We start from the raw sequence: 13,545 nt of genomic DNA, 5'->3' as shown, positions 1-13,545 counted from the left end.
GGCCGTGACTCCCACGCCACCAGGGGCCACATATATATATCATGCTGCCTAACCTGTGCTCCAACATACCAGATCTTGACATCGTCTTACCACACCTCCTGACTCCACCATAACGCCACCTCCTGACTCCACCATAACACCACCTTCTGACTTCACCATAACACCACCTTCTGACTCCACCATAACACCACCTTCTGACTCCAACATAACACCACCTCCTGACTCCACCATAACACCACCTTCTGACTCCAACATAACACCACCTCCTGACTTCTGCATAACACCACCTCCTGACTCCAAATTAACACCATCTCTTGAGTCCACCATATCACCACTTCTTGAATCTACGACGCCACCACCTCGCTTATTCTTTACACACACACACACACACACACACACACACACACACACACACACACACACACACACACACACACACACACACCGTTCTAAGTACATTTTATATATTCATTTAAATATTTCTCAAAGGCGTGCAATGCCAGTGTTCTCACTCTGGTTCGTGCTTCTTATGATAGTCTTGGTAAGTTTCTACCATGTATATAAGTGAGTCTTCCAAAACAAGTTATATTAAGGGTAGTATAAAATAATCCTTAGAATACTTAAAATGGTGTGATCATTTTGGTGAGTTGCTGCCATGTTAATAAGTGACATTCTTAGCACCATTTTATACACTGTCAGCATATAAATCACCCATTCTTTACTAATGTTGTTGTGTGTGTCAAGAAATGGGTAATAATGAAGGTGTACAACATCATTGTTAAATGTCGTGCGTATGGGATGACGAACAAAAATGCCAATGTGTAATCCATGACCTTGTACTAATACTATAGTGTTGTGTGAGGGCAGAGTGGTAGTAGTACAAGTAAATACACTACGTGAGTTGGAGAAGAACAAGGGGGATTTAGGAAGGGAAAAGCGTGTGTAGATCAGATATTTGTTCTAAGATGTTTAGTGAAGAAGTATCTAGAGAAGGGAAAGAAAGTGTATGCTGCCTTCATGGACTTGGAGAAAGCTTATGACAGATTAGATAGACAAGGTATGTGGAAGGTATTGAGAATATACGGAGTGGAAGGGAAAGTGTTTAGTGCTGTGAAGAGTATGTGCGAAGGAGCTAGGGCTACGGTGCGAGTAGATGGTGAGCTGAGTGAGTTCTTTGATTTCAGTGTGGGACTGAAACAGGGTTGTGTGATGTCTGCATGGCTGTTTAATATATACATGGACGGGGTCGTAAAGGAGGTGCAAGGTAGGGCAGTGGATGTGGGGCTGGCTCTAACGAATGAGGGTGAGATTTGGAAGATTCCGGTGTTGCTGTCTCCTGATGATACGGTATTGTTGAGTGAAGATGAATGGGAGTTGCAAGGTTTGGTGAATTAATTTGGGACAGTGCGTAGGAAGAGGAATCTGAAAGTTGATGTAAAGAAGATTAAAGTTATTGTGTTTGAGAGGAATGAAGTCACAGAATGCACAATGAGGTTGGATGGCGAGGATATGGAGAATGTGAGTGCATTCAAGTACTTGGGTAGTGTGATGAGTAGGGATGGAACGTTGGGGGATGAAGTGCGTGAAAGGGTACAGCAGGGTAGGAAGGTTGCTGGTTCACTGAAAGCAGTGATGAGAAATAGGGAGGTGAGTATGGAAGTTAAGAAGTCACTGCATGATAGTATTGTGATCCCTACCCTGACGTATGGAAGCGAGGCATGGACCTTGCAAGAGGGGAACAAGTCAAGAGTGAGAGCAGTGGAAATAAGTTACTTGAAAGGAGCATGTGGAGTGACATGGAGGGACAAGTTGACGAATGAAGAAGTGAAGGAACGTTGTGGGGTGGATGTGGATGTGGTTGAGAAGATTTGGAAAAATACACTGAGGTGGTCTGGACATGTGGAGAGAATGGAGAATGAAAGACTGACTAAGAGGGGGTATGTAGGTGAAGTGGAGGGAGGGAGAGGGAGGAGAAGACCGAGGATGAGGTGGAGGGATGGAGTTGAGAGGTATATGAGGGAGGGGGGAGTGAGTTGGGGGGAGGGTAGTCAATTGGTGGGTGACAGAGCGACTTGGAGGCGTTTTGTCTGCGTCCACCTTTTGCGGGAGTAGGACGTCGGGCTATAGATAGATAGAGAGATAGAGTTTATCATAGATATCTATATCTATATCTATATCTATATTTATCTATCTATCTATCTATCTATCTATCTATTTATATATATATATATATATATATATAAGTAGATAGATAGATAGATAGATAGACAGATTGATAGATATTTACAGTATATATATATATATATATATATATATATATATATATATATGTATATATATATATATATATATATATATATATATATATATATATATATATATACAGTATATATATATATATATATATATATATATATATATATATATATATATATATATATATATATATATATAAGTAGATAGATAGATAGACAGAGATTGATAGATATTTACAGTATATATATATATATATATATATATATATATATATATATATATATATATATATATATATATATATATATATATATAATATGGTATAAACCATCCATCTATCCATCATCCAATCCTACGTTGCCCCATGAGAAGCGTAGGAGCCTGGGGCTAGGCAAGTTGGTCCTCACATTTAAGATGAGAGTGACCAGCCTCACTCATCCCTGGGTGGCATTACGTGAGCAAAAACCCCAACCACCCCTTGGATATAAACCTTCACCGGCTGTCCGATTGGAGCGCCGTAATTACCCACTAAATCACCAGATATATGTATAATATATGTAATATACTGTATATATAGTTATATAATATATATATATATATATACAGTATATTATTTATACATATATATATTTATTTTTGTCAGTCTCTCTCTTTATACGTATATATATATATATATATATATATATATATATATATATATATATATATATATATATATATATATATATATATATATATATATATATATATATCCTTCAACATGTACTAATAAAATTTATTATTTGTATTCCAACTTCTGTCCAGAGTCGTTGGCGGAGGTAATTAATTTCACAGTTTTAGTCTGCCTCCAGCGACGCTAATAAAAATAATTAATTTTCCCTGCATCCCGATCCGAATTCACATCAAATTCCAATAAAGGTTTCCTTGACCGCATGGCCAGCTATTCACCTGATTTCATTGAAATCCAATAACAACTCTCTGTAGTAGCCTCATCCACAGACACACGGACAGGCAGACACAAGTGAATAATCAGTATCCTCTAACACTGCTGGTGTAGGTATTAATGCCTATGTTGAAACGCATCCTAATGTACTAATCGTGTCATGTGTGAGGGCAGATGGGTGGTGGGGTCAACAGCCATGGGCGTTTGCTGGAACCACCCTCACGAGCTTCAGCCTGGCGAATGGGCTGGTCCACACCGGTTGATTACAACGACAACGAGGGATTCTGTGGCGGCTTCAATGTGAGTCACCCAACTCCAGTCTCATGATTGCTTAGCTGAAGTATCAGGTCATATTTTAGCTTGATATAATCAATATCATTGCAATATGGTGGCTCTAGTACTAATACCATGCATCAATGCAACTACCAAAATACATTATGCAGTTCCAATATATATATATATATATATATATATATATATATATATATATATATATATATATATATATATATATATATCCTTCAAAATGTACGAATAGTGAGTGTGTGTGTGCGTGTGTGTGTGTGTGTGTGTGTGTGTGTGTGTGTGTGTGTGTGTGTGTGTGTGTGTGTGTGTGTGTGTGTGTGTGTGTGTGTGTGTAATATCTTTCACAGTGTACTGATTCTGGGTGTGGAGGGACATAGTGGGGGTACATATTAGCAGCGCCAATATGAACGTAACATGCAGTGCTGTTACCAAGAAAATCCATCCCTTGCATAACAGCGTGCAGCACCAGTACTAACACAACATGCAGCACCAGTACTAACACAACATGCAGCACCAGTACTAACACAACATGCAGCACCAGTACTAACACAACATGCAGCACCAGTACTAACACAACATGCAGCACCAGTACTAACATAACATTCAGCATCAGTACTAACATAACATTCAGCACCAGTACTAACATAACATACTGCACCAGCACTAACATATCATACTGCACCAGTACTAACATAACATGGAACACCAGTTTTAAATAACATGTAGCACCAGTATTAATATAACATGCAGCACCAGTATTAAATAACATGGTGCACCAGTACTAACATAACATGCAACACCAGTATTAAATAACATGCAGCACCAGTACTAACATAACATGCAGCACCAGTATTAATATAAAATGCAGCACCAGTATTAAACAACATGCAGCACCAGTATTAACGTAACATGCAGAATCACTACTAACATAACATGCAGCACCAGTATTATGCTGCACCAGTACTAACATAACATGGAGCACCCGTATTAACATAACATGCAGCACCAGTACTAACATAACATGCAGCACCAGGACTAACATAACATGCAGCACCAGTTCTATCATAACACGCAGCACCAGTACTAACATAACATGCAGTACAATTATCAACATAACATGCAGCACCAGTACTAACATAACATGCAGCACCAGTATTAACATAACATGCAGCACCAGTACTAACATAAAATGCAGCACTAGTATTAACATAACATGCAGCACCAGTACTAACATAACATGCAGCACCATTATTAACATAACATGCAGCACCAGTATTAAATAACATGCAGCACCAGTACTAACCAACACACTATATACTTTTCTTTCCTTGTACGCCCCTCAAAATGACTGGAGAATAATTACAGATTACTAACTATCTATCTATCTATCTATTGCCAGACGCCTCAATCCCGTTTGGGGTGGCCACAAACAAATCGCCTCCACGTCGCCCTGTCCCCCGCCATTTCACTGCCCCGCTCCCAACTCACGCCTCCCCCCTCTCTCATATACCTCTCCACCCCATCCCTCCATCTCATCCTCGGCCTCCCCCTCCCTCTTCCCCCCTCCACCTCAATCACATACACTCTCTTCGTCAGTCTTTCACCCTCCATCCTCTCCACATGGCCAAACCACCTCAGTGTACTCCTCCTAACCCTTCCTATCACATCCACCTCCACACCACAATGCTCCTTCATATCCTCATTTGTCAGCCTGTCTCTCCATGTGACTCCACAGGCTCCTCTTAAATAACTCATTGCCACTGCTCTCACTCCTGACTTGTGTCCTTCCAGCAACGTCCAAGCTTCGCTTCCATACGTTAGAGTTGGTATCACAATACTGTCATGTAGTAACTTTTTCACTTCCATGCTCACTTCCCTGCTGCTTTCAAGGAACCAGCAACCTTTCTTCCCTGCTGTACCCTTTCAAGCACTTCACCCTCCAAACCTCCATCCTTACTCGTCACACTACCCAAGTACTTAAACGTACTCACATTTTTCATTTCCTCACCATCCAACCTCGCTGTACATTCACTGACTTCACCTTTCTCAAAGACCATCACTCTACTCTTCCCTACTAACAATTAACATAATACTATAATAGGTACACGGAAAAGTATAATGGTCAAAAAAGGACTAAGATCAGGCCGCCATATCACTGTTTCCTTCTGACTTGCTTATACAAAATAATTGCTTAAATATCTTGCGTTTTTTAAAATTCTTTGAATCTGTTACTAACACGATGATTTTGACAATAAACATCGTTCTGTTCATAATCTTCTTTGCGATCGCCAGTATAGGTTCCACCGGGGAAGCTCCATTGGCGGTCCTTTTACTTTCAGTCCTGAATGTAGGACATCCTCTTTTAGGGATTTTGGCGAAACCTTTGCCATCGCACTGACATCTCAAAGGCTTTCGACCTAGTCCGACACAAATCTTTAGTTTCCATTCTTGCCCTCTAAAAGATTCTATCCTTCTATCGGGGGCTTCACTTCATACTTATCACTCTGTAACTGGTGTTGAAGAGTCCACTGTTCCTCTTTTAAGGTTATCAATAGTAGTTGTTCTTAGGGTTTGACCAGTCACCAACCCTCTTCATTCTATTTATCCATGATCAGAAGTGTTGTCTGGTCCTCTCCACTCATATGCTGATGACTGTACCCTTCACATTTCTACCCACTTCTATCCAAGTCATTAACAGCAGTTGTGTCAGCAGTCACGGGATGAGGTTCTGGCAAACTCAATTTCTGATTTGGGCAATACTTTTGATTAAATAAAAAATAAGAATTCAGTTCATCAATAACGTAATTCCTACCTCTTTCAACAAGGCAAAGTCGTCCACAGGAATATCCTTTAGTATCTGACAGTTCAATCCATCACCCTTTTTACTGTCTTTAGGGTTTCTGATTCACGGGAACAGTCATAGAAAGATCATACTACATCCCCTGGAAAATCCGCTTCCAAGAGATCATATATGCTCTACCGGCTTCGTGCCATCTTTAACCCCTGCAGTGTTATTGATATTATACCAAGGTCTCATTCACCCCTGTGTGTTGTACACACTTGCATATATAGGGGAACTCCCCACGTACAGCTCTTCTAAACAGGGTGGAGTCAGTTCGTGTCCGTTCAGTGACTTCCTTCACCTTCTCTTTTTTCACTACAGTGTTGCATCCCTATCTCTTTAATATCGCCACTTCAGTGCCAATAATTTTCTGAAACATCTGTTTGCATCCCTCCTCCATTATAGCGGATGCATAGCACCCGTCTGGCAGTATTATCTCACCCCTTTTCTGTCAAACTTTGAAATGTGCGAGTTAACCGATGCTCTGTCAATCATGCATGCAGCCATTCAACTCTGGAACCATCTTTCTTGGTCTGTATTTCTCTTTGGTTGTAATCTCCAATCTTTGGAAAGCAATGCCTCCCCAGCATCTCGAAATGAAAGAATCTTGAATTTGACTTTACTTTTGCATTTCTTTCTCTCTTCGCTTTTATTTGAAAGAAAAAGCTTTGCAGTCTTTTAGCCTTCCGGATTATCTTCTTTGGAAAAAAACAAATGAGGTAAAGCCGTCCACCCTGATGGTTGGAACCCGGGATTCGGTGTCCCTTGCAAAATAATTCACATGAAGAATCAACCCACTTCATTCAGAATTGATGTAATCCTGCATGACTCTGAGTTACTTTTTTGGGGAAGCTGAGTAGGCTATACCCGTCACGTCCCGAGGTTTTCTGCACCTCCGACATCCCCCAATCCCGAGGTATTTTCAAAATTTTTTTTTTTTGGCTAAAACCTCAGCTTTTGGTGAGAAACATCGAAAATTCATAGAGAAATCGCTCACCTGAGGTTTAAAATACTCGATCTAGGTAGGAGTTCCTCCTCACCTGACTGGGTTTTCTAACATGCTGGCACCAAAGAAAACGAGCTCTATGGGAGGGTAACTATTTCACACAACTCATAAACGGTATTTATTTATTTACTTGGTACGATTTTATATGTAGTATGAGAGTATATTGGTTTTCAAGCAGTAATATTGGCATTATAAGCACTGTTTCACTCACTAACTAATCACCATACCTGACCTTTTTTTGCCACATTACCTGATTATCATTTCTGACTGTTTCTTCTTCTAATGCTACGTAAACTTTGTCCCCCACATTGTCATCGATTGGGGAATCATTCTGGCCCTGAATATCTTTACTGGCCAGGTCACTGGTAACAGGTGAATTGCCGAGACAATGGCGTGAGGGGGGGAGGGGGGAGGTTATGTGGTGTAAGGCATTGTCCCTGCTTGGCATCTTGTAGAGGAATAGAGGAAGGTGTCCAGTGTATACATACAAAAAATCACGCGCGAAAATTGAAAATTGTGCAAATTAGGGACCTTGCAATTGCACGACGTACCAGTATGTCGTTGGGACTGGCAAATGCAAAATGTTGCAACGTACCCATACGTCGACGGGACGGGGCAGGTTAAAGGAAGTAGGCTATTTATAGGAAAGCTGAAACAAAATCGATCAGTATGTTGGTCTTCGGTTTGCCCTGGCCATATTTCACTCCATAGATTTAAACAGAGGAAAGGCTTGATAAGGTATGACTCACCGTAAATAACTCGATTCGGCTCACATCGGATCCAGTCGAAACGCCATGGCTTTTCTTGGCTACATAAAAAGATCCAGAATGATAAGGGCTAAGATACAGGTAAATGAGTGTGTGAAGATGAGTATATTGGGAGTGTGTCGTCCTCTCTCGGTTACCCACTTTTTGGGGAGGAGAGGAAGCAGTCTATATATAGATAGTAAGCAAACACAAAAAAAGTGCTAAACTTTACACCTTTGTAATAGACGTTCAGATTTTCACGAGATTATGGTGGGGTTCAACATCATCCTCTCTGAATCCTGATGATGATGATGATGATGATGATAATAATAATAATAATAATAATAATAATAATAATCATAATAATAATAGTAATAGTATTTACAATAATCATAATAATAATAATAATAATAATAAGTGCAGGAGGCTGTAAAGGAGATGAAACCAGGGAAAGCTGCAGGTATAGATGGGTGTGCTGTGGAATGCCTGAAAGGTGGTGGAGCGACTATTGTTGACTGGTTAGTAAGATTGTTGAATGTGTGCTTTGTGCAAGGTATGGTGCCAATTGACTGGGCAAGTGCTTGTGTGGTCACATTGTATAAAGGCAAGGGTGATAAGTAATGAAAGTATCAGCTGTAGGGGTATAAGTCTGTTGTGTGTTGTAGGTAAGGTGAATGGTAGAGTTAGAGAAGGAACAGAGGGAGTGATTGGTGATGAGCGGTGTGGCTTTAGGAGAGGGGGGGGGGATGTTTGGATTAGGTGTTTGCTGTGAAACAGGTGTGTGAAAGGTAAGGATGTCTTTTGGGCGTTCATGGATTCAGAGAATGTGTATGATAGAACTGATAGGGCAGGCTTTGTGGACTGTATTAAGATTGTATGGACTTGATGGTACAGTAGGTTACTAAAAGGAGTGAAAAGTTTTTATGTAAATAATAAAGCGTGTGTAAGAGTGGGAAATACTGAGTAATTGGTTTCCCGTGAGAGTGGGGCTGCGACAGGGATGTGTGATGTCGCCTTGGTTGTTTAATATTTATATGGATGGTGTTGTAAGGTAGGTTAATGCAAGAGTGTTAGGTGGAGGTCTGAGTCTGGTGAATGTTGATGGTACAGAGTGGAATCTGAAGCAGCTGCTGTTTGTGGATGATACTGCACTGGTAGCTGATTCAGAGGACAGATTGAGCCAGCTGGTAAAGGAGTTTGGGAGGGTGTGTGAAAGGAGGAAATTGAAAGTAAATAAGAATAAGAGTAAAGTGATGAAGTGTATGAGGTTGGCAGATGGTAGGAGGATGAACATAGTTTTGAATGGTGATTTGCTTGAGGAGGTAAAGTGTTTTAAGTATTTAGGGTCACATGTTGTTGTGGATGAAAGAATAGATGCAGAAGCGAAGTTAGAATGAATGAAGTAGGAAAGGTGCTGGGAGGAATGAAAAAAGTGTTTAGATGTCGTTCACTTAGAATGGACGTAAAGAGAAGGCTGTATGAGGGTGTTGTGGTATCAACTGCGTTATATGGGGCTGATACATGGAATATGGGCATAGCAGAGAGGAAAAGTTTGAATGTAATGGAGATGAGGTGTCTAAGGAGTGTGTGTGGAGTGACACGTATGGATCAAGTGAGAAATGATGGAGTGAGAAGGAGAACTGGAGTTCTTTGAGAGATGGCTGATCGAGTTGAGCAGAGGGTGTTGCGATGGTTTGGGCATACGGAGGGAATGGATAATGAGCGATTGGTTAAAAAGATAACTAGATCTGATGTGAGAGGTGTAAGGCTGTGAGGAAGATCACAAATAGGATGAATGGACAGTGTGAAGAGAGTGTTGGATGCGAGAGGGATGTCTGTTGAACAAAGAAGAGTGGCTGTGCGTGACAGAAATGAATGGAGAGAAATTGTGAATGAAAAAATGATGACACAGCTCTGAGGGGATATTCTCCCGCATTTTGTCAGGTGTGTGTAAGAGGATGGGTCCAGTATGATGTGGCAGGGGTAAACCAGCTCTGCTGTCGGGCCCTGCTGCGGACGTCACTGATTGCACTGCACAGTTGACCCTCAGGCGGTATGGTGCTGTGAGGATCTATCCTTCCTTCCCTTTGGGGCTAAGATGCGAATGAATGTGTTTGAGTGGATGAGTAAATTGGGAGTATGTCGTCCTGTCTCGGCTACTTCCTTTCCTTGGGGGAAGCAACCCGAGTATATAGATAGATAGAATATAATAATAATAATAATAATAATAATAATAATAATAATAATGATGATAATAATAATAATATTAATAATAATAATAATAATAATAATAATGATAAAATTAATAATAATAAACATTAGAAATAATAGTATGATAATAGTAATAATGATAATAATCTATCTATATTCTATCTATCTATAACCCGACGCCCTAATCCTGCAAAGGGTGGCCACAGACAAAACGCCTCCAAGTCGCTCTGTCACCCACCATTTGACTACCCTCCCCCCAGCTCACTTCCCCCTCCCTCATATACCTCTCAACTCCATCCCTCCACCTCATCCTCGGTTTACCCCTCCCTCTCCCTCCCTCCACCTCACCTACATACACCCTCTTAGTCAGTCTTTCATTCTCCATTGTCTCCACATGTCCAAACCACCTCAGTGTATTTCTCTTTATCATCTCAACCACACCCACATCCACCTCACAACGTTCCTTCACTTCTTCATTCGTCAACCTGTCCCTCCATGTCATTCCACATGCTCCTCTCAAGTAACTCATTTCCACTGCTCTCACTCTTGACTTGTTCCCCTCATGCAAGGTCCACACCTCAGGGTAGGGATCACAATACTATCATGCAGTGACTTCTTAACTTCCATACTCACCTCCCTATTTCTCATCACTGCTTTCAGTGTACCAACAACCTTCCTTCCCTGCTGTACCCTTTCACGCACTTCATCCCTCAAAGTTCCATTCTTACTCATCACACTACCCAAGTCCTTGAATGCACGCACTCACATTCTCCATATCATCGCCATCCAACCTCACAGTACATTCTGTGACTTCATTCCTCTCAAACACCATAACTTTACTCTTGTTTACATTAACTTTCAGATTCCTCTTCCTACACACTGTCCCAAATTCATTCACCAAACCTTGCAACGCCCATTCATCTTCACTCGACAATACTGTATCATCAGCAAACAGCAACACCGGAATCTTTCAAATCTCACCCTCATTCATTAGAGCCAGCCCCACATCCGTTGCCCTACCTTGCACCTCCTTTACAACCCCATCCATGTGTATATTAAACAGCCATGCAGACATCACACAACCCTGTTTCAGTACCACATTGAGATCAATGAACTCATTCAGCTCACCATCCACTCGCACCGTATCCCTAGCTCCTTCCTACATACTCTTCACAGCACTCAACAATTTCCCCTCCACTCCATATATTCTAAATACCTTCCACATAACTTGCCTATCTATTCTGTCATAAGCTTTCTCCAAGTCCATGAAGGCAGCATACATTTTCTTTCCCTTCTCTAGATACTTCTCCACTAAAAATCTTAGAAAGAATATCTGATCTACACACCCTTTTCCATTCCTAAATCCCCTTTGTTCTTCTCCAACTAGCTCCTCTGTCATATGCCTAACCCTATCAATGAGTATTCTACCATATATGTTTCCAGTCACACTAAGAAGGCAAATACCTTTATGGTTACCACATACTTCTCTCTCCCCTTTTCCTTTGTATAAAGGAACAATTATACTTGATTTCCAGTCCTCTGGAACCCTTCCCTTTTCCCAAGCCAATCTACGCAACTTCCACTCCACAACAATCTCACTCCCATACCTCAGCATTTCACCACACACTCCATCAATTCCTGGGGCCTTTCCCATCTTGATCTTCTTCATTGTTTCCACTACTTTCGCCCTACTGATCTCTTCCTCCCTCCACTCATCTCTTCTTCATCCAGCCATTCCCCAACCACTTATACTAGCACTGCTCTCACTCTACATTCAACAAATCCTCAAAGTGCTCCTTCCATCTCCTCAATTTCTCTCTCTTCTCCACCAACAATCTATTATTCCTATCTTTCACTCCCCTACTATTTCCCCTTTCACACTGCCTTACTTTCTTTACCTCCTTCCAAAACAATTTCTTACTCTCCCTCCATTTCACACTCAGATTCCTCCCAGATTCTTCATCCACTTTCTTCTTACTCTCCTTCACTAGTCTCTTCACCTCCTTTCTCCTGCTCACATATAATAATAATGATAACAATAATGATAGTAATAATAATAAATTTTTTTTATCAATATTATTATTATTATTATTATTATTATTATTATTATTATTATTATTATTATCATCATCATTATCATCATCAGCATCGTCACCATCATTTTCATTATTATACTAATATATATGCAACAACATTTACTTCAGCTTAACGAATCTAATGCCACTGTTGTACTTAAGACAATGGGCACAGTAATATTAATACTATAAAATCATTCTTTTCCACTTATAATTCGAGAATAATTTCCTTGCAAAGAATAATGCGTGCAGTACCAAACATGGGCTGGCCAAATAAAGAAGACTCTGAATACTTTCGTGAGTCCCAAGGAAATTCCTGATTATGACCTAAAACACTGATTTTAGTAACATGTTGCTAACCTAACTATGTACAGTCGTCAGCACAAATTCGCTGCAAGCCTGCTCGTGTGATGTGGTTGTTTTTGTTTGGCAACAGTGTATAGGAACTAGTTGCCACACAGGCTTTTATACGCTTTAAAGACGTGTTTGTAAGAATTAGTGCTATAAATCGCCAAGAATGCAATAGTCTTTATATCTGATTAGCATAAAAGTGAGCAAAAGACGACAGAAAAATGTTGTAGAGTGATGAAACCTCTGCTCTCTCCCTCGTACCCACCCCATGTCCCTCCCCACCCTACCTCTCAACCTCCCCCCCCCCCGTGCTCCTTAATTTCCACTCCCCTCTCTCCTCACCCTGTCTACCTTAACCACGGCGCAGATCTACGTAATGAACTGCACTCTTCTCCATTTCTTGTCTATTCCTGAAACTTTTAGCTCCTTACATTGGAGAGTATCTTGCCATGCCTCAGTCTTTTTCACCCACTCTTTACTCCAAACGTGATGCAGTAGTTCGAAACATGATGGGTTCTGATTCTGCTTCATGAATCAGTGAACAGTATGAGGAGGATGGGAACATTTTCCTTGAAAGAGAGAGAGAGAGAGAGAGAGAGAGAGAGAGAGAGAGAGAGAGAGAGAGAGAGAGAGAGAGACAGACAGACAGACAGACAGACAGACAGAGGAAGTAGGAGGAATGGGCACAAATGTTTGTTTAATTTCGCCTACTGAAATAATAGCCATCAACTGCCAGGCTCACTAAACACACACACACACACACACACACACACACACACACACAAACACACACACAGTAAGGAATAATA

At 40.7% G+C, this 13,545-nt stretch overlaps 1 protein-coding gene across 1 annotated transcript in view; it reads left to right on the top strand.

Annotated features, from left to right (window-relative positions):
• Window positions 1-496: 496 nt before the first annotated feature.
• LOC145400789 (uncharacterized) overlaps window positions 497-13,545 on the top strand; it is a 30,113-nt gene continuing 17,064 nt past the window's right edge. The window contains exons 1-2 of the mRNA XM_080273226.1: window positions 497-541; window positions 3,374-3,499. Of these exons, the coding sequence (XP_080129352.1) occupies window positions 497-541; window positions 3,374-3,499 (171 nt within the window). The remainder of the gene's footprint in view (window positions 542-3,373; window positions 3,500-13,545) is intronic.

The sequence above is a fragment of the Coenobita brevimanus genome, chromosome 53 (assembly GCF_032717465.1).
Source record: "Coenobita brevimanus isolate Jiangsu-jjx chromosome 53, ASM3271746v2, whole genome shotgun sequence".
NCBI classification, from domain to species: Eukaryota; Metazoa; Arthropoda; class Malacostraca; order Decapoda; family Coenobitidae; genus Coenobita; species Coenobita brevimanus.
This window is presented reverse-complemented; position numbering and strand designations above follow the sequence as displayed.